This window comes from Terrapene carolina, unplaced genomic scaffold, assembly GCF_002925995.2.
Source record: "Terrapene carolina triunguis isolate 2854851 unplaced genomic scaffold, T_m_triunguis-2.0 Scaffold21, whole genome shotgun sequence".
Lineage (NCBI taxonomy): Eukaryota > Metazoa > Chordata > Testudines > Emydidae > Terrapene > Terrapene triunguis.
Genome location: NW_020664372.1, coordinates 20558109 through 20579359, shown reverse-complemented (window position 1 = coordinate 20579359; position 21251 = coordinate 20558109). Strand labels below are relative to the sequence as shown.

At 42.4% G+C, this 21251-nt stretch overlaps 1 protein-coding gene across 2 annotated transcripts in view; it reads right to left on the bottom strand.

Annotated features, from left to right (window-relative positions):
* Positions 1–20551, bottom strand: part of DNAJC3 (DnaJ heat shock protein family (Hsp40) member C3) — a 62723-nt gene extending 42172 nt beyond the window's left edge. Inside the window, exons 1-4 of one of the 2 annotated variants that reach the window (XM_024195757.3) lie at positions 20381–20551; positions 10571–10681; positions 5505–5629; positions 2336–2410 (exon numbers count right to left, since the gene is read on the bottom strand). In XM_024195757.3, the coding sequence (XP_024051525.1) occupies positions 2336–2410; positions 5505–5629; positions 10571–10681; positions 20381–20462 (393 nt within the window). In that variant the 5' untranslated portion in view covers positions 20463–20551. The remainder of the gene's footprint in view (positions 1–2335; positions 2411–5504; positions 5630–10570; positions 10682–20380) is intronic. The other variant, XM_024195760.3, reaches the window with a different exon arrangement.
* Positions 20552–21251: the final 700 nt, after the last annotated feature.

Sequence of the window (21251 nt, the reverse complement as noted above, 5' to 3'; positions counted from 1 at the left end):
ACAAACTCCTAAACAAACAAACCAACAGAAAAAAAATTTATAGTATTAATAAGTGTGTTCCCTCATCTTCTGAGAAGTTTAGTTTATATATGTCTACACAATAAGACTAAATAGTTTACACAGAATGTTTGGCAGAACCACCAGGTTGGTCTAAACCCCCTAGCTTCAGAGAGCTAGGTAATTCCCCCCTTTTCCCAACCTCCCACACACATGGAACATCAGCTAAAAACAGCTTAAAACTCACTCAACCAACACTTCTAAATTATCCTATACAATTATGAGCTTGTTAAGTTAAAAAAAGCCAGGGACATACTGTACCATATTTAATTGAAGTTTGTGGTTTTAACAGAAAATACAGAGAACAGTAAAAGTGATTATATGCACATAAGCAAATCTGTTGTGTTGTTTATAGAACTAAAGAAATAGAACAAGTACAACTACCTTGTAGAGACCAAAGGAGTCTGACGCTTCCCAAATATATTAAAATGTGTATATTTTCATAATTATTATTTGATGTTTTAGTGAACTGAAATGGGTTTCTACAGATATTCATAACTAGTTTGTAATAGGCTTGATACTACTGTATTTTTCCAGCATAATGGTCCACTCTATCATATCAGCAGTAATTGCTAGTCATTTAGTTTTATTAATATGATACTCAATAGGTTTAAGCCAAACACAACTTTATTTTATATTAGCCAGGATTTGAAAAGTAAAGTTAAGCTTTGTGTTCTGCTGCTCTTCTAGAGCTCTGAAGCTTGGCTGGGAATAAAAACTGTTTTGCTGATTTAGTGGCCAAAAAACAAGTTTCCAAATGTGGTGCTAGCAGCAAATGTCTGGAGAAACATTAATTTCACACACAGACATACACACAAAAACAGTAATTAATCACTGATAGTATTAAAATCCATTACAATGACAAGACACTCAGCTAACCAGAGTAAGACCAGTCTCTCTCCTCTCTTCCATACCACTAAAGGGTTGTTGAGTATGACCACCAGGTTTTTTGTCTTAAGCACTCATGGGAAGGGTCTCCATTAAACATCAAATCTCTGTACTTCCACACGTTCCATGAACATAGCTAGAACCACAGTATATAGTTACACTCATTTATAGGGTTTCTTTACTTTGGCTTATAAAAAATTGCCTATCCCTTAAAGCTTTAAGTGCTTGACCATTAAAATACACAACTCTATATAGGAGAGAAAAGCAAAGCAAACATAGCCTATTCCAATATCTTTTGGAATTTTGATCAGTTGCCTAGACCTAGCCTGCCTGATGTGACAAGAAGAGAAGGAAGAGGCTAGTATGTTATATCAGGATGAAAATTCAGTTAATTTTGAGATTAAGTAGTTTACTTTTTGTAAATGTGCTTAAGATTTATAAATACCTTTTACTTGACCAGATAAAAAAATAAACCAAACGTGTTTTTAGGGAAAAAATCCTCTACACAACTTGTACGGCCCCCATTCCAGCAGTATCTGAGCACCTCACAAAACCCACATGAGGTAAGGAGGTCATCTTATAGCTGGAGAACTGAGGCACAGAAACACTGAGTGACTTGGCAAAGGTCACACCGGAAGTCTGTGAACAAGGAACTGAACCTAGATCTTCCAAGTCCCAGGCTAGCACCGTAAAGTCCTTCCTCTCTGAAGGCACACGTTTTTCCCTAGTGTTGATGTCAAGGAGGAATGATGAAGTGGTAAACACGTTTAAACCGGACAATAATATTTTTCAAAATCCTACACTACACTATTGTTCTCATATCAAATAATTGAAGTGACACAGAAAATGGGACAGAACAAAATCTACTTAACCATACAAATGCAGCCTTATTTTCATTATATTGTTTAGAAAACATCTTATATGTAGTGGCATTTGCAACTGAACTGTTTCTTTATAACAGAAAAATTAAAAGTATTGTGAGCTCCATTAAAAAGGTGCTACGATTAATCCACAATTACTCTATTACTACACTTCTATCCCGATATATCCGAATTCGTGTTATAACGCGGTAAAGCAATGCTCGGGGGGGGGGGGGGGGTTGCGCATCCGGTGGATCAAAGCAAGTTTGATATAACGTGGTTTCACCTATAACGCGATAAGATTTTTTGGCTCCCGAGGACAGCATTATATCGAGGTAGAGGTGTACTTTTTCCATTGTTTGTTTATACAAAATAGCTCAACTCTGCTGCAACATCTTTAAAGAAAATGCAGTCTACAACTCAGCTACATATGTATGTGGTCTACAATGGATTTAGGTTATGAGAAAATGCTCTTGGCTCATAATCTGAATTTAAAGCCAACGGTGTAGTTTTCTATGCTTCCTACTTACCACATTTTTGAAATCTTCTTCTGCTTCATCAAATTTTCCTTGCTTAAGAAGTAAATGGCCTCTCTGTAATCTTGCCTGAAATGGAACAGTAACCATTTTTGTACTTTACTCTGTTCTTATTTGTAGTCAAAAAGAAAAATTAAAACCCAATCTCCCCAAATTTAATAAAATGGAAAATTTCACCCCCCATCCACATCTAGCAAACTGAACCAAAAGTAGATATGAAGGTGTCTGCTCTCTCCATCCCTTTCCTATATTGTGTTCTTACAAGAGCAGCTTTAGCAAAAATGATTATGGTTTTCTGCATCAGGGTTTTAGACCAATAATTACCCATCATTGCAAATGTAGGGGTAGCTCCAATTACCACCCAAACTCGTCCATCAGAGGACTGTACCAAGAAAAACAACTGTTAACTTGTAAGATAGCTAGTCAACACTGTTACGCTGTTTTGATTTTCTTAATTCACAGCTTTTTCAACGGATTGCAGCAAAAGGGTATGGAAGTCCTTATTGTTAATACTTCTATTAACCTGAAAATTTAATGAGGACTCTTTAGCAGAAGCCTAACTGAAATTTTGATTATTCAGGATAAGAAAGTTTTCATGCAAGTTAATTTAGAAGAGCTATTAATGTTAAGACTTGCAGTCACCCTTTCTTAAATAAGTTAGTTAAATAAAAATCTAATGACTACAAGACAATTTATTGCCAGTAACATTGTTAAACTAGTCCTGGGACTTTAAAGATAGTTCTTATACCAAATGTTTTAATCTGGTGGGGAGGAGAGGAAAAGAGAAACTCTTTCCATTTGTTCACTAGAACAAGGTCATTTAAAAGGCATCATTTTGTTGTAAAATTACCATATATACTCGTTCATAAGCCGAATATTTTTGGTAAAAAAATGACGCATCAAAGAGCGGGGGTCGGCTTAGAAACAGGTCTACACCAAAATTTGATGATTTTAAACTCTATGGAATCACTGAATTGAATATCTAATACATTGTCATTTTGTTTACCTGAAGCATCTGCAGGCATGGAGCTCCTCAGCTCCCTGTAGCCGCAGTTCGCCGTTCCCAGCCAATGGGAGCTGCGGGCAGTCCTGCAGTCCCACTGGCTGGGAATGGCGAAACGCGGCCAGAGGGAGATGAGGGGCTCCATGCCTGCAGACGCTCCAGGTAAACAAAACGTCCCGACCCACCAGCAGCTTACCCTGACGGGCCAGGAGCCAAAGTTTTCCAACCCCTGAAATATAGGGTCGGCTTATGAAAGGGTCATACAGTTTTTTGCTATTTTTACCTATCCATTTGGGGGGGGGGGGTCGGCTTATAAACGAATGGGCTAATGAACAAGTATATATGGTATTTAATCTCTTAAAGAAGAGAACGTGTCAAATTTGTCATAGTAACAAATATATAAAAACAAACACAAGGTGGGGGACTTAATATCTTTTATTGGACCAACTTCTGTGGTGAGAGAGACAAACTTTTAAGTTCCACAGAGCTCTTCTTCAGGTCAGAAAAAGGTACTCTGAGTGTGAGAGCTAAATACAAGGTGGAACAGATTTAACTACATAATCTGTTCCACCTTGTATTTAGCTGTGACACTCTGAGTAACTTACATAGATCTCTTCAGGTCTGAGAAAGCTCGAAAGTTGTCCCTTTCACTAACAGAAGTCGGTCCAATAAAATATATTACCTCATACATCTTGTGTCTCTAATATCCTGGGACCAACATGGCTACAACAACACTGTAAACATTATATAACCTATCATTTTTGCTAAGAGAAATAGATAGTCAATCTTTACCTTTCAAACTGTGTGCAACTCAATCTTTCCAAATAGTTATTTTTAAAATTTGAGGAGATAATCTGCAGTTCAGAACAAAAAATTGGGTAGCAGGTAGGGCGGCTGGTCAAATGGCTAATTCCAACTTCAGAAGTCTCCCAGTAACTAGCCTCTAAGAGCTTTGGTAAAGTAGGCGGTAATCCTAAAAAGTAACTTATTTCTTGATTTGGCAACCAATTTTACTGCTTATAAATGACTCGTAGTTAAGGCTGCGAGTTTGTCATGGAGGTCATGGATTCCGTGACTTTCCATGACCTGCATGACTTCTGCAGTGACCGATGTGTCTGGCTCAGGGACAGCTCAGGCAGCCCCTGCACCAGGCGCACCGGCCGCTGCTGGGGCAGTCTCGGCCCACCGTGCACCCTCGCCCCCCACACTCCCCAGGCAACAGAGTTTGTGTGGGGGAGAGGATAGGGGGTTGGGGCATGGGACAGGGTAAGACGGGCTCTGGGCAACGATTACCTGGGGGGCTCCCCGGAAGCGACAACATCCCCCTCGCTCAGCGGCTTGGCGGAGGCGTGGCCACGCTGTTCTGCGGGCTGCCTCTGCCCAGAGCACTGGCTTTGCAGCTCTCATTGGCTGGGAACCACAGCCAATGGGAGATGTGGGGGTGGTGCCTGGAGGCAGAGGCAGCGCACAGAGCTGCCTGGCCACGCTTCCGCCTAGCAGCTGAGCAAGGGGGATGCTGTCTCTTCCGGGGAGCCCCCCAGGTAAGCGCCACCCAGAGACCGCCTCAACCTGTCCCATGCCCCAACCCCCTGTCCCCTCCCACACCCAAACTCTGCTGCTGCTGCTGGAGAGGAAGGCATGGATCCAGGTAGGAAGCTTGCCAGCCCCCAGGCCCTCCCCGCTCCAGCACCTGCAGGGCCCCTGGACAAGCCCCTCCCCCCAAGTTTTATTCACAGGTATTTTTAGTAAAAGTCATGCACAGGTCACAGGCCATGACTTTTTGTTTATTGCCCATGACCTGTCTGTGACTTTTACTAAAAATACCCGTGAATAAAACTTAGCCTTATTCATAGTTCATTACAAACCCTTAGATATGCTAGCAGAGGATTTGGGCATTTTACTATAGGCCAGGTATAAAGTTAAAAGTTAGACTAGTCTTGTCTCATTCTATCTCTCAGCCAATGTAAGAGTGTTCAATATAGTACATGCACTAGTATCTTGTGGTATCTAATTTTAAACTTCCTGAAATATGGGGTATTAAATTCTCTTTTTTATTATACCACCAGCTAAAAAAGACTCTACCTCATAAACAAAACAGGAAAACAAAAAGGAACACCATTTTCTTTTACCCTGAAGGAATCCTGAGAAAGCATTACTTACTGATGTGAAATCCTGCTTTAATTCAACCACTTTACTTAAATCACGAATTGCAGCTTTAGATTTGCCCATGGCCAAATACACTGTGGCTCTTCTATAATAGGCAATGTAGTTATCAGAGTCCCCTTCTGCAAGCAAAGAATAAATAATCAGAACACCGCCTCAATGTAATTTGGGTACAGCTAGGCTGCAATCATAACAATAGCAGCATTACCTGATTTTAAGCAATTTGACAATTATATTTAACAATTAGCAAAAGTAACATTTGTACACAGGAATATTTACATCTCATGTAATTTGCTTATGTTAACATTATTGAAAATAGAGAGGATGTGAACATAAATTTGCAATGTTACTAAGGGTTTTGAAGGTGAATGTGTAAGGATATTTCAGCTCTGCAGTGGAGTTAAGCTAAAACATACTAAACCTTTTTAACTCAAACTGCAGGCCTACTTTTGGATGCGTATTTAATGCTTTCACTGTTTGCCATGGTCCCTACATCTGATACTGGATGCACAAAATAAGGAAGCCATACACATCATTCCACTAATGACCAACATTATAGATAGTCCAATGTTTTCATAACTTTATAATTTACATATAGACAGTAGCAACTTCATTTTTCATTTAACTTTAAGACATGTACTGAATTGTTATTTCTATCCCAATGGAAGACAGACATTTAGGGGGCTGGAGACAGAGATATTAGCCTAGTATCAAGGTGATGCCCGTGATGGAACTATGTGACTCTGCGGCTCCATTCCAGTGTTCTTTGCCAACGCTGTTCAGCATACGTTCACTCTTGTTTGAATCCCACCATGCTGACCAGCTTTGGAAACCCATTTGAGGAACTTCTGGGCACATTTCTCTGAAAGGATACAGGAAAATAATGCGATGCCCTTAGCTCTGAGATGAGGATAATAGTGATGGGACCACAGTCTACTCACTAGTGAACTGTATCTTCTACTTCTAAAGGACACTAAACTTTTTAATGTATTATTAAAACAAATCCAGAGTTTGGATACAAGAATAAAACGCCTCTGAAGCACAAAATAGATATGTATGACCCTCGCTTAGTAGATCTTAAGGGTAAAATGCAAAGTTTAGCAAATGAATCTAAGAACACTGTTGTAAAACTTCAAAGCATGCAATTGAGCTATATAGCTTAACTGTTACCAGCAGTGTTCCAGATGCTGACTTACCAAGGAGAGATTTTCTCCTTTTCCTTCTACCATCATTTGGCTACCAAAGTGGAAAAATGACAGCAGTCTAAAGGTTACTTACTTTCTACCTTGATGATGAAGGCCACTCTCTGCACTAGTGCTATGGACTTGTACATTTATTTTTATTATCCAAAACAAAATAGTCATCAGTTACCAGACTACATATCCCATTACAAAATTAGATTATGTAAAAAATCTAGAGCTTAAGTTATACACATAATTCTTACACCTAGCAAAATATACTATTCACACACACAAAATATTAAGGGTTAAAACAACCCAGGCAGGAGAGAGCTGCCCCACCAAGTTTTGTTCCACGACCAGATACAAAACTTCTAGCAGCAGAAGATGGTTTTGTCTCAGAGTCCCCAGTACAGCAATGAATAGCTCTGATATCCATAGAGAGAACACATAATCAGTCACAGCCTGAAGGATATGTTAAGATCCAGAATGGAGTAAAGCAGGAAGCAGCTTGCTGTTTACCATGTTAGATGTCTGCAACAGGAACATTGCAATGGCTGAACAAAAAAAGAAAAAGAAAAGAAAAGCTATTGTCCACATTTTATTCCTGCCATGCAAAGCAAGCAAAAAGCTTGGAGAAATAAGAGGTTCTTTGCTTGTTAACAAAAAAAATGCAGGTAATCTTACTGCACCTGGCAAAGTTACCTTAAGTAATGTGTAAGTTATACTTCCCCGAAAAATTTTTCAGAAAAGTTGAAGATCCAAAAAGTACAGACAATAAAAGATTTGGAAGGTGAAGATTAGGTAACTAAGCTCAAGGCTGCTCCTGTATTAGTTACTCCAATGGGATAAAATGATCAAAACACTCATTGAGTCCTTTTTGATGGGACTCTTATCATATGAAACATAGAACACAATATTGTTAACCCACTAAGCTTTAGACAACTAATCTCACACATTTAAACTTTAGTTTTGTTTTCCTTTCCAGCCAACAAATTCAAGTTTTACACCGGTAGCAATGAAGAATTACTAACCCCTAGTCACATACAGTGAAGAGATTAGTATTAATGTCACTACATATTTCAAAACAAACCCAATAAAAGTTTAAATTCACTTATAACCATGAAGTGTAATTGGATGGTATAATCTAGAATTAAAGTTTCCCCACTCTCCTACTTTGATGAATGATAGTATTTGCTTTCAGTTTGGTTTGGATAAACTAACAACCAACAATATTTAGACACACATGCTGTCTGCACACTCTTGCATGTAGTCCTGAATGAAAATTAAAATCTCAAAAGTCTGATATTACTGCAAGTGCACATATGGATATTTATTCTTTTCACAACCACAAAATTCGACATTTTGTTATATTGTGTAATTAATTCCATTTGGAAAAGTCTGAGTGGAAAACTGTAGTAGGTATTCATCCTATACAATAGTGTGAATAACATGAAAATCAGACATTGGCAGCAGGGAAGAACAGAACTAACAGTAGGGTGACCATATTTCCCTATGCTGAATATGGGACACCTGGTAAAATTACTAGTATTCAAGCAAGTTCAACAGCAGTCAATCAGAACAATGCAGTACAAACATTCAAATTAACGTGAAGTTGACTGAGCCTGTTAAAAAGAAATACTGCCTAGTTGGATTCTTTTTATTTATCTTATCTTTAAGGCTTTAGGGTTCATACACACCCATACCCCCCCCCCCCACACACACACACGGGGAGAGCTAACACCTCCAGGCTGCTGTTGGCCACCGACATAACCCAGCTTCCCCCTGTCTACAGCGCAGGCAGGAAGGGATTAAGCCCTAAGGATGCATTGTGCATCAGGGCCCAGGGAACCTGACTGCAGGGGCTTCAGCAAACCTGGCCAGAGAGGTGGCTCAGCAGGGGAGGGTGCCTAGGGGATGGAGCAGCCCTGCGCTCCCTGACGGCATGACCCAGGGTGGCAGGTAAGAGGGTGCCACGCCCCTCCCCCGGGGGCTGCTATGGAGCCTGCCGGGTCGGGGCGCGAACAATCTGGAAAATGCTTCCCCACTCCCTCCCTCCCCCCTGCCACTCCAGAGCTTAGCTGAGGGGCGGAGAGGCTTCCCCATGCCAGCGCTGTGCGGGACTTTGGCACATGCAGGGCTCGGCTCCTCCTGGCCAGCGCCCCAGGCCAGAGGGTCTTGAAGTTCTCCCAGGGCGCCGACCCAGCCAGAGCTAATGGGGGAAGGAAGGAGCCTGCTGGCCAGGGTATTGGTGAGCTGAGCATTCTGACCAGGGGCTGGTTCTCCACACAGCGCTGGGAGCAGGACACACCCCGCCGGGGGAGCTATGGAGGAGCAGTGGGGCTGGGGTTTAAAGGGGCAAAGCATGGAGAAGACAGCAAGAGGGGGATCATGTAAAAGGCTGACAGGTGGGCAGCAGAGGTGACACGTAACCAGCTGGTGCCTGCCCGCACTCACCAGCCATCGCAGCTTGCAGCACCCAGCCAGAAACAGGGAGGAGGGGGGGCCCTGATGGCCAAGAGCCAGCATGCAGTGGAGACTGTGCTGATGGACTAGCAGGAAGAGCAGCCGGCCCTGTGCACTGCAGCTTTGCCCTGCCACTAGCCTTGCACACCCACACCCACCGTCGGCCACGGGACCCCCCCCCCACCGCTGTTGGGCGGGCAGCTGGCGAGCAGGGACCCACCAGCAGCAGGACCCGCCAGTACTGATGGGCGGGTGGAGAAAGCGACAGAAAATACAGGACAATTTGGCCGTTTTTAACGAAAAGTCAGGACACCTGCAGGAGGACTTAAATACGGGACCGTCCCTTTAAAAATGGGACATCTGATCACCCTAATAGCAGATTTAAGATTATAAAATTCCAAAGCACAAGTCTGCATTCAACCCAAGCAATGAACACACTCAAAAATGCATGAACTTGCAACAATCCTTGTCTTCCACACCACCAATGGATATGTGTGAGAATTTAAAAGTTATGAAAAATCAAATTAGTACTGGAATGTAAGTCTCAAAACACTTTACAGTTTCTCTTAAATCAGGAAGATATTCCTTGGGTGGGGTAATGTAGTATTTTTAAAAAATATGTGCTTGATTTTTTTTTATGGGGCTGGAAGGGAGGGTAGAGGAAGAAAACAGGGATAAGTCCCTCCCCATCTCACCCCACTTTCCCACACAGCCCCCCCCCCTTTTTTTTTTGTTAACTTGGTTTTCTTTTCTAATCTTGATAAGACAATAGCAGGGACATGTTATCAGATTATACCCAGGGTGCCCAACCTAAGGCCCATGGACCATACACGGCCCACCAGAACATTTCATAAGGCCCACGACCTGCTTCAAAACAATATACTAACAGCAGATTCTTTAGCATTTTGTCATCATGTTTATACAAGTGGATAAATAGGCTGTTTCTAGGTACAGTACTGTCTATCTAAATACATGCAAAACAAGCTGCACTTAAAATATCAATACAGATGAGTAAATCTTATTAAAATATGTAAAATCTGTTTGGCCTACACAACATTATGCTTAGGTTTATGTGCTCTCCTATGTAATATGTAATACTAATCCAGGTAGTTACAAGCAGTTAGTTTGCCTCATGCTTTGCAACACCTCCCAGGCTTGGTGTTCACATACTCTATGGCTGTTCTAGGTTTGAGCTCTGATCCTGGAATTTTCCACACCCATGTGGGGTCCCATTTGCTGCATCTACGAGGTCAGTAGGGCTCCATGTGGTCCCACATGGGCATGGTAGTCCACCCACACATTGTGAATTGGGGTCTTATTAATTAAGCAAATTATGAGGAAGAGTGAAGGATAGAGCATTTCAATACAAAAATCCTGCACCTCAAGCACAGTCAAATAATTTTATCTTCAGATACACACCTATAGCAGCATGGAAGTGAGACAAGGCATCAGCTAGCTGTCCAGCTGCCAATAACTTCTTGCCCATTTCGAGTTGTTTTTCTACTTCAGCATTTATTCCACATTCGACTCCTAAAATAGAAGGGTCAACATTTTTAATCGCAGTTTGATTCTAGCAAAGTTGACGCTACCAAAAAAGGATGGATAGTGTTCTCTCTCTCCCTCCCTCCCTAATACATAAAAATCATAAGGGACAGTTCTTATTTTGTTACCAGGCAAGAGCTCCCTACCTGAAAAATATATGGCTGATACAGAAGCACATGAAAACAAAATGCTACATTTCTCAATACTGAGACAACATCTCAGTTTCCTTTCAGACTTTTAACTCTTCTGCCCCCCCTCCAAAGATCTAGTTATAATGAAGAAAGTCTAAATACTGTAAGCCACCATTTTAAAAAGCAGTTGTTGAATATGCATCACTAACTACATTCTACCTAGCCTTCGCACATACAAGATTCTCTACATCCAAATAAGGTAGCAAAATACATTGTCCTCTCCTGTTGTAATTAAAATCCTAAATACAAGGATCACATACTGTGCATAACAGAATAAACACGAGCAGTTATTTTTTAATATTAAATTTAGTTCAATAACCTGATCATGAAAGCGTGATGGATAACTTCGTATTCTCTTCATTGAGTGTCTACACAGAAATTTTTGAAGTTCCCTTTAATTTTATTTCATGCTTTTTTATTTAAGGATCTTTACAAATTCAAGTCCTAAATACAGGTTCTAATGCATATTTTGATATTATAAATGGAATTTAAACAAACACTGACGAGAATAGTGTTTCATATTCCAAGACAAACTGTTTGCCAGGAGTCACACTTTCCATATGTAATATTCAAGTACAGTAACTCCTATAGAGCAAGGTTGTACAAGAGACATGTCAGCCCCTAGTGTTTTATGAAACGTGAACAAAGCCAAGCACTTTCCATCACCCAGACAGTATAATTATTACAGTATAATCTGAGTTTATAATTGTTATTGCTGCAGAGACTATCTAATCCTGCTTCCATTGAAATCAATGGTGAAACGCCAATCAACTACATGGTGCGGTATCAAGCCCAGCATGTGTAGTGGTGAAACGCATTTCCTTACATCATTTTTAAATGTGGTTCCTTTTAATTTAATTGACTGTCCCTTATTCTTCTATCGTTAGAAAAGATTTAGACATCTGTATGTATGTATGACATCCACAGCTACTTAAGAGAGGCTTTAGAACATGAGGAAAATTAAACACTAATGTCTCAGGGCATAAGAATATCTGGCAAGAATGGGGAGAAACTTCCCTTCTGAGCAAGTTATTTCATAATTATAACCACACAATTTCTTGTGCCCTCCTCTGGAACATCCGACACTAGTCAGTTTCAGAGACAGGCTGCAGCAATGGATGAACAAGAGGTCAGAGCCAGTATGGCAATTTCTAAAGCGGAACGATGGCTGTTCTCTCAAAATGTGGAGCAGAGAAAAGGAGTGAGGAGTCTCTTAGAGAGAAGAGCCACTCTGTTTAAAAAACAAGATTTGGGCCTCTTTGTAAACTGACTTTCTGCAAACCAGATCATCAACTGGGAATATGGGCTGCGCTTCCTCATTACGCTGCTGAAGTAGCTCCACTCCATGGCTCTTTCCAGCTGATCCCCTCCTACCAACAAATCTCCTCTCTCTATCTGGTCACTAAGAAAAACTTCACTGGCCTGAAATACTAACTCAAAAAACTGACACCTCAAACATATCACTAGATAAGAAAACTACATGTATGTCCAACACTCAGATGGGGCTTCCAGACAGGTGGGCCTGTCAACAAAGGCAGGGTTCTGATGTCACTGCAGTATCAAGCAGATGCTGGGTCAACTGGAAGAAGGTTCTTAAACTATAAATACCTGCTGCAGCAGCAAATGGTACAGAGACAATTAGTGAGAGTGAGTCACTTGTACAGAATGTCCCACTTCAAATTTGCTTTAGTGTGAAAGCCCTTTTTAAAAGTCAGATATTCTACTGGATCACATTTCATTTCAACTGAGGTCAAAAGACAGTTTTGGCTATGGACCACAGCAGAATCAAACAAACAGCACTGAAATTAACATACATTCATTGACAATAAAACTACACTGGCAGCAGGTCAGGTACTCAACTGCATAATAAATAGGATCCTTCACAATAACACAGCTCTAAATGGAGACAGCACTTTTCAGGGCCTCCCGCCCCTTGTCCTCACACTTCAATTTTGTTTGCGTGAGGAACACAACATTTCTCTACCAGATTTATCCTAATTTAGAAAAGATTGATTTCTCTCTGTCTTTGGAATGGTGCTTGAATCTGAACCAGCTTTCTTCACTTCCTTGTTCCTGATTCATCATCAATCATGTCAGTAAAGCTCCAAGAATAGAGTTTATACAATAAGACTTACTTGTTCTGGGTAGTATCTTTCATATAAAGTGTCCCAAAATAATTTTAAGAAGAGTTATATAATACAATTCCAGCTATCATGGCAGAGAGAGGCAAATTAAAAGGACTAGACAAGGGCAAACAAATATATTCAAGGAGAAATATAAGAAGGCTGTTCCAAATGCAGGAAATGTGAAGGACAGTTCCCTACAGTAACCACACTGTCAGAAGTGACAGAGGAGCCCAGTGTTAGATGAGCAGAAGGAACTTTGATGGGGAGAGAGGAAAAACAAGATGTGAAACACGGAGAAGCAAGTCCAGAGTGTTTTATAAATCAAAGAAGACAATTCTGAACTGGATTCTAAAATGGGAAGTCAGTGAAATTGTTTGAGAATGGGGCTGATTTGATAATTCTTTGTATACCTGAGAAAAACCGTGCAGCATTACATAAATGCAGAAGTTTGCAGAACTGGAACTTGGGGAGACTATCAAGAAGAGACATGCAGTAATATAGCATAGAAGATGAAGGCATGCACAAGGATTTCAGCAGAGTTAAACTGAAAGAAGCAGCACATACATCAATGCTGTTAAGATTTTGAAAGGAACAGATATGAGATGTGGTGATGGAGAATTACACCAACAGTAGTACAATAGAAGCAAATGAAAGTTCTGAGCAGGGACAGCCACACCCAAAGTCCCCAAAGCCTGAAGCCAAGGAGTTTGGAGTGTGGGAGGGGGCTCAGGGCTGGGGCATGGGGTTGGGGCGCGGGAGGGGGTTCAGGGTGTGGGCTCTGGGCGGCGCTTACCTCAGGCAGCCCCAGCATTTCCAGGGGACGAGGAAGTCTGTGCGGCTCCCGGGAAGCGGCGGCATGTCCCTCTGGGTCCCAGCCAATGGTAGCTGTGGAGCCATTGCTTGGGGCGGCACCTGCGGACGGGGGCAGCACACAGAGTCCCTCTGGCTGCCCCTCCACCTAGGAGACGGAGAGACATACTGCCGCTTCCCGGGAGCCACCAGGCATGGAGCCTGCCTGCCCCGCTGCGGCCAACCGGACTTTTAGTGGCCCGGTCAGCTGTGCTGACGGGAGCTCCCAAGGTCCCTATTCAACTGGGCATTCCGGTTGAAAACCAGATGCCTGGAAACCCTACCTGCAAGAAGCTAAGCATCATAGCGCAATCAGCTCCATAAGGGGGTGGGGAAAGGGACACAGAATGGAACCCTTAGTGCCAACTGTGACAGACATGGAGCAGCTGTATAATAATTTTTGAATACCATACGCTGACTTGGTTACTGGGATGTTTTCTGTATCTATACATTGGTTTAGTTTAATAATGTGCTGTAAGGAAACAATGGCCAAAGACAAGCCACCCAAGGTAAAAACTGGAGGATTGTTATGAGACAGTGGAAGAGTTATTGGCTCTGAGGAGTCTCATTTGCTCTCTTGCTGAGCTTACTACACCAGTTTGGTCCAGATGGACAAAAGCCCAGGAACTGATAGTAATTAAGATTCTGGCTGGATAAAGACTGACTGACTGACAGACGCGCACACACACTCACTCTCCTGCTCCCTACCTCTCCCCCTGGGTAAGGCAGTAGTTGGCAAGATGTTGGAGGGGAACAGACTGACATCCAGGACCCTCTGGGGTGTCTGAAAAAGCTAGATCTGACTAGGCTACCATCAGGGAATGGTAAGCCTATACTTAAGATAGTTCATAAGCTTGTCTATTTGCTGGTTTTTAATCATTTTTTCTAATTGTTTAATTTTAACAGTGGAACAAAGCAATGTTTTGATTTGTAAGAAGGCTGTCTTGTCACTATATGCAGAACTGGTCACAGACTCTTGAAGGGAAGGACTGCAGGTGCCAAACCCAGCTGCACCTGCAGGGTAAGCATGGCCGATAGGGTAGCTGAGACCAAACTAAGTAAGAGTGGGAGAATTGCAGAATTCCACCCAAAGAGAGGTAAAGGCACCAGGCCTGATAGCTGAGGGGATGGACTCAGATACAGAAGGCAACAGAGGTGCAATTAGCCCTGTAACCCTGACAGTACTGTTTATTTCTACCTGTTTTAGCTCAAGAAATGAAATATTAGGTTTCCTGGTAGTTATATCCTGGGAGCAGAGTTAGAATGTCTGATGTACAATATACAACCTTTAGAATATACAAACTTTAAAATCCCCTAAATCTCTATGTATAACCTTAAGAGGGGCTCAGTCAGGTTGAAATCTAGTCAGTTTAAAAAAAACAATTAAAACAGTTTCACATGTTTGAGTCTCCCTGCTGAGTTTGTGATTTTTCCAAAGCATTTTTCTTTTTTTTTCTTCTTCTTCTTCCAAAATGTACCTTTCTTCACCGTGGCATGCAAAAGGCCCATGCAAACAACAAGCAACAAAGGAAGTTATGTGACTATACAAAGCAAATTGTGAAGTTGACTGTACACAAAGTAAGAGGCCATAAAAATAAAGAAAATATGTATACATCTTCAGTAACACTAATCTAAGTTGTTACATGGAACTATAAAAGGTTTAAAGAATTTTACATGGAAGTGTGATGTTTAAAGTGACAGTGACATTTTGCTATTAACTGCTGATTTTTTTCTAATGTTTCTGTGTATTGCAGAAAGTTTTTTTGAGGGGAAACTCTAGTGTGTATAGAGCAGGAAGAGGAGTGCCCACCACAAGGAGCTTTCAGGAGTGGCACAAAGGTGCTCATCAACAGCGCAGTGTAAATATCTGGGCTTGGTCCTGAGCCAGGGTCTGAAACCCTCCCCCCTTCACAGAGCCCTGCCCCTACTCAAGTAGGTCTGCCTTTCAGTAGCAGTGAGGCACAGCTAGCTACAGCAGCAGCTGTACTGCTTCTAAAAGCAAATAGGCAAAGGAGGTTTGGGAAGGGAGGAGACTGAGAAAGGAACACCTATGCCACTCACTAAGAATATGGAGTAACTTTGGATACTAGCAACTGAGGAGAAATCCCCTCCACTCCCAAAAATGGAAGTGACATGGGGGGGTGGGAGCAAAAGAAAGTCATCAGTGACGCTCCTTCCCCTCCATAATCTGCAGCACCCTGGGATCAGTGAGAGAAAGCTAGTGAGAGGGGAAGGAGAAAGGAGGGTGGTAAGGAGAAGCAGTTCCCAGAAGCTTAGCGGAGAGTGAAGCCAGCTCCGAGTGCTAAGCTGCCTGTAGAGCTGGCCCATCTTTTCTCCCACTCCTTATGACCCATTTGCTTCGCTACTTGGATGGAGGGACAGAAGAGAAACAGGGCTTTTCCATCTAGTCTTTGATCCAAGAGGCTTTAATTTGGCACAAAGCCCCTCTGCTGGAGAAGTCAGGGAATGGGTAACAGGGGATGGATCACTTGATGATTCTATTCTGTTCTATTCATTACCTCTGGGGCACCTGGCACTGGCCACCGTCGGAAGACAGGATACTAGGCTAGATGGACCTTTGGTTTGACCCAGTATGGCCGTTCTTATGTTCTTAAGTCAGAAGAATTCCAAAGGAAGACTGGAGCTCATTTTCAATCAGATACTAGAACACTAGGGAAATGGCAGTGCAAGCTGCAGTTCACCTCCAAAAGTTCTGGAACCTTTTCATAACCCTGAGATAGACATCTGAGGTACAATACCAGCAGCCATGTCAGACTTTGGGTTAAAATATGCTCCTTTGTCCTACAGATTCTTACACAGCTAATATGAATTTCTACAGCAAGTTAACGAGTTGCAAAGGGAACTTTTTAAAAGTCACAGTTCAATGACTGGTGGTACCAAAAAGTATTAAGTGTGAAATTAGAAACTTGTGAATTGGAGGAACATGCACTGACTGACTTTCTTGGAAGATGAGCTGGTGAAATAGTAATTTTTTTTAACCAGTTCTAATAGTAAACTCCAGCACCATCTCTTTCCCCAACCTAAGTACCCTTCTCCAAGAGAATCCCATAAACTCCTCTTAAAATCAGGGAGATTGTTGTGACGGTCACCCCATAAGACTTTATGGAAATATGCTTATGAATGTATATATGACATAACTGGAATATGTTTGATGCTACATATGCCATGTAACATATCTCTGTAAACGTTATGATCTACTGAATCTATTCATCCTATTTGTATGCATGTATCATTTTTGTATTTGAAGTTATGAATATTGGCTGTGTACCTGCTTGATTTTTAAGTAGTCTTAATAAAGCATTTGGTCAGCTCCTTGAGAAAGGAATGTGCAAATTAAGTGCCCAATCAAGAAACACTTAACGAACAATGGATCTTGGAAGACTCCAATCCACATAAGAAGTCTTCCTGGAGACAGTTAAGATAGCATGTGGGCAATGGCTGCTGCCTGTAAAAACTGAGTCATGGATGGACATGTGACTTGTCCATGTGACTCCAAAATTCCATCTTGGAGCTGGACTTTGCATAGGAGAGAGGAGGGGGTCTCCACCCACAAGAGAAGGCCCGTGGGAGACACCTCCATTTTGTCTTCAGCTGGCTCAAGAGATAGCCTCTCCACCCCCAAAGGATACCTGAAAGAAACTGGAACAAAGGACAGTAACTACAGGGGGTGTGAGTGATTGCTGTACCCAGACTAGGAGACTAGTCTGTAAAAGAAGCTTACTGGAACACCTCTGAGGGTGAGGTTTTATCTGTATTCAGTTTTCTTACTGTATTAGGCATAGGCTTGCATGTTTTATTTTATTTTGCTTGGTAATTCACTTTGTTCCGTCTGCTACTACTTGGAACCACTTAAATCCTACTTTCTGTATTTAATAAAATCACTTTTTACTTATTATTTAACCCAGAGTATGTATCAATACCTGGGGGGGCAAACAGCTGTGCATCTCTCTCTATCAGTATTATAGAGGGCAACAATTTATGAGTTTACCCTGTATAAGCTTTATACAGGGTAAAAGAGATTTATTTGGGGTTTGGACCCCATCGGGAGTTGGGCATCTGAGTGTTAAAGACAGGAACATTTCTTAAGCTGCTTTCAGTTAAGCTTGCAGTTTGTGGGACGTGGTTCAGACCTGGGTCTGTGTTTGTGGCCAACAAGCTTGTCTGGCGCAACCAAGCAGGGCTCTGGAGTCCCAAGCTGGCAGGGAAAGCAGGGGCAGAAGTAGTCTTAGCGCATCAGTTGGCAGCCCCAAGGGGGTTTCTGTGATCCAACCCATCACAATTGTGACTTAAAATGCTGCTTCTGTTCCAAGAGAGAAGAAGAGATGAACACAGCCTCTAGGAGGATAGAAACCTCACAGTAATACACCATCCCCATTTACAAATCTCCATTTCACTATTTAACTCTTTCAGCACTACGACAAGAGTAAGAAGAAACTAAAAATGTACAATGTACATGTACAAAATGATCTACAGCTATTGAAAATGTGAGTCATGTATTACATTAACCACTCATATACCAAAATAAAATATTACTTCATAAGAGATATTAAAGACATAGAAATTAGAGATAAAAAAGACCTAATAGATCATATTTTGGCCATCCAAGTATCTGTAGAATTGTTCCCTGTCTAGAGTGCTTTGTCCAGTCTAGGTTTAAATGACACCCTTCCCTGGGAGAACATTTCACGATCTACTAAAGCTTGCTTTTAGGAAAATATATACAAAATTAGAAAGTAAACTTGTGACTACCAAGGCCACAATCAACAAAGCACCAAGGTCATCCATGCTCCTAGCATCTATAGGGAACATATTTGGAAGATGAATTATCTACAGATGCTTAAAAACAAGTACAAATGCTTAGACTGATTCTTCTAGTGTTAGTACTCTTCCTTTAACATTGCTGCAGAAATAGCTGGGGAAAAACCAATACAATCCTACAGCATATACTTATACACTACAATGTATCTTTGCCATATTACATTCAATATTAAATTGTCATTCAGCCAGTACACTCCAGGTTTTAGACTTCTCATTTAATACAACTTTGAAGTGCATTTCTAACCTCCAGAGTGACCACAGCCCTCAGAGAGGTCTAATTCACTGAGCTGTGACAGTGAAACAGTTTTTTCCATCTCATTCATTACAAGCAATAATGCAAGTTTTGCAGGCCAAACTGTGTCTTCTGATACATCTGTACAACCAGCTTTCAAATTATGCCCTCACAAACACCTGTGCAACCCCATTAGCTTTCCATATGATTACACAGATGTTATTTAGGACACAATCTGATAGTGAAAGGGTTGCACAAGTGTAGCTGAGGGAATAATTTGTTCTTCAGAACCACTATTCTTGGCAGTGATGAATGATTAAAAAAAATAAAAAAAAAAAAAAAAAAAACCTAACTTGATTTTCAGAGCCTAAAGCAACCTTATAGAGTTAAAAGTTAGAAAAAAGTATTTTTACTTGAAAACTGAGCAAATCTGATATGGAAATCAGTGAGACACAATGAGTATGGAATTCCATAATACCATTTCCACATGGCCATTCTTTAAGCTAGATCCACACTTTTAAAAATCGTACAGTACCTAGCACCCTATCAATTTCCCTAGTTTCTTTTGAAAACAGGTTAAGAAGGACTAAGAATAGAAACCAAACTACATAAAACTGACCTTGCTGTAGTGTCACCAAAACAAAGCTACAACACAAAGCTAGATATGCCATTAATTAAATACTAGGATTTTTAAAAGCAACGATTAATGGTGATGGTTGCATTTATTTCTGGTCATCATATTTTTATTAAAATCTATCTATTTGCATTTAGAACTTTCAGAAACATTTATTCTTTTCAAAGTGACTGTCCACAGCCCCCAACTAGAAAAGTTACAAACTTTTCTATTTTTTACTGCCATAATTCTCTGGTTGTACCCAGAATTAATGGCAGTGCACCTGTGACAATCACAGATTTACCTCCTTTCAATACCCACAGGCTGGCATTGCCCCCAAGTCCAGCACAGATCTGCTTTGCTCTCCCTCCCAGGTGGCATCATGCTACTGGAGCCCAGCACAGCGCTGCTGCGGTGATACTCCTCAAAGCGTCAGTAGGTTAAGGGGCATACATAATACTCAAACCACTCAACGGTGCGGTTGTGATGGTAAGCAACCCTGCGATGTGGTAATACGTGACAGCGCTCAGGGAAGTGCGGGACTCTCTGTGGTGAGCATCTGATTACATATCACTAAAAACCAAACCAAAGCACCAACTCTAACCCTTGCCTCGTCCCCTCAGCAGCCCGGCGCTACTCCGCCCCATGCTCACCCCACAGTAACAACCACCCTCAAGCTCACCCACACTTCCGAGCCCCTCGTCCCAGCACTACAACACCCCCCGCACGCTGGGCAGCAGCTTTCAAAAGCTGCCCCGCCAGCAACAGCCCTGTCCCCTCTCCCCCGGCAGCGTGCAGCGCCGTGCACCAGCGCGAGCTCGCCCCGCAGCCCCTCACCCTCGCCGAGCAGGTCGAAGAGCACCAGCAGCAGAGGCAGCACGGCGCCCACCTGGCCGGCGCACGCGCTGGCCGACACCATAGCGATACCGCCGCGCGCGCTCTAGCCCCCCGCGCGCGACTGCGGAGCCCGCCACGCGCCTCAGGCAGAGCTCTCAGCGCGGTTCCACTTCCAAGTTCGCTGGGGTGGGTCGTGGGCGCCTCTGATTGGCCGCGCCGCTGTCTGCCCCGCCCCCTTCTAGGGAAACGTGGAGAGCCCGCGGACTAGTGTCAGGCGCCGCTCCCCTGACGATACTGCGCTTGCGCGCCAGGAGTGGCCAGAGCGTGCGCAGGAGCCACAGTTGAGCCACTTTGCCCTCGCCAGACATGAGAACGTGCTCGTTCCTCGTTGAGCAAAACGTGGGCGGAATGAATGGGGAAGTGTGAGGGGCAGTAAGTGGGGGAGAGTAGGGCGGGGGAGCAGGAGCGAGAGGCTTATGCATTTGCTTGGTGTGTCAATGCTTTGCCGCCCTACACAGGGATGACTCATTAAAGCTTCAATTTGGTCCACAACCTTAGCTCAGTGGTACTCAGTCTTTCTTAGACTAGGACCAACAGAAAGGAAAAAAATCATCCTGAGACACCCACCATATCCTACAGTCATTTGAGTGGACAGGATTGTGGGATTTGGGTCCTCAGGATGGAGAGCCATGGGTATGCCATGACCAGCTAAGGCAGTATTCCCAGCCCCAAACTCAGAAATCATGAGCCAGACACACACACACCCTCCAACTTTCTTTTATAAAAGATATATTGTATTTTTTGGTCTATCTTGTGATTATGAACCCCATTCCCAAAGTGTGGGGAGGGGGGGGAGAATTAGTGTTGCCAT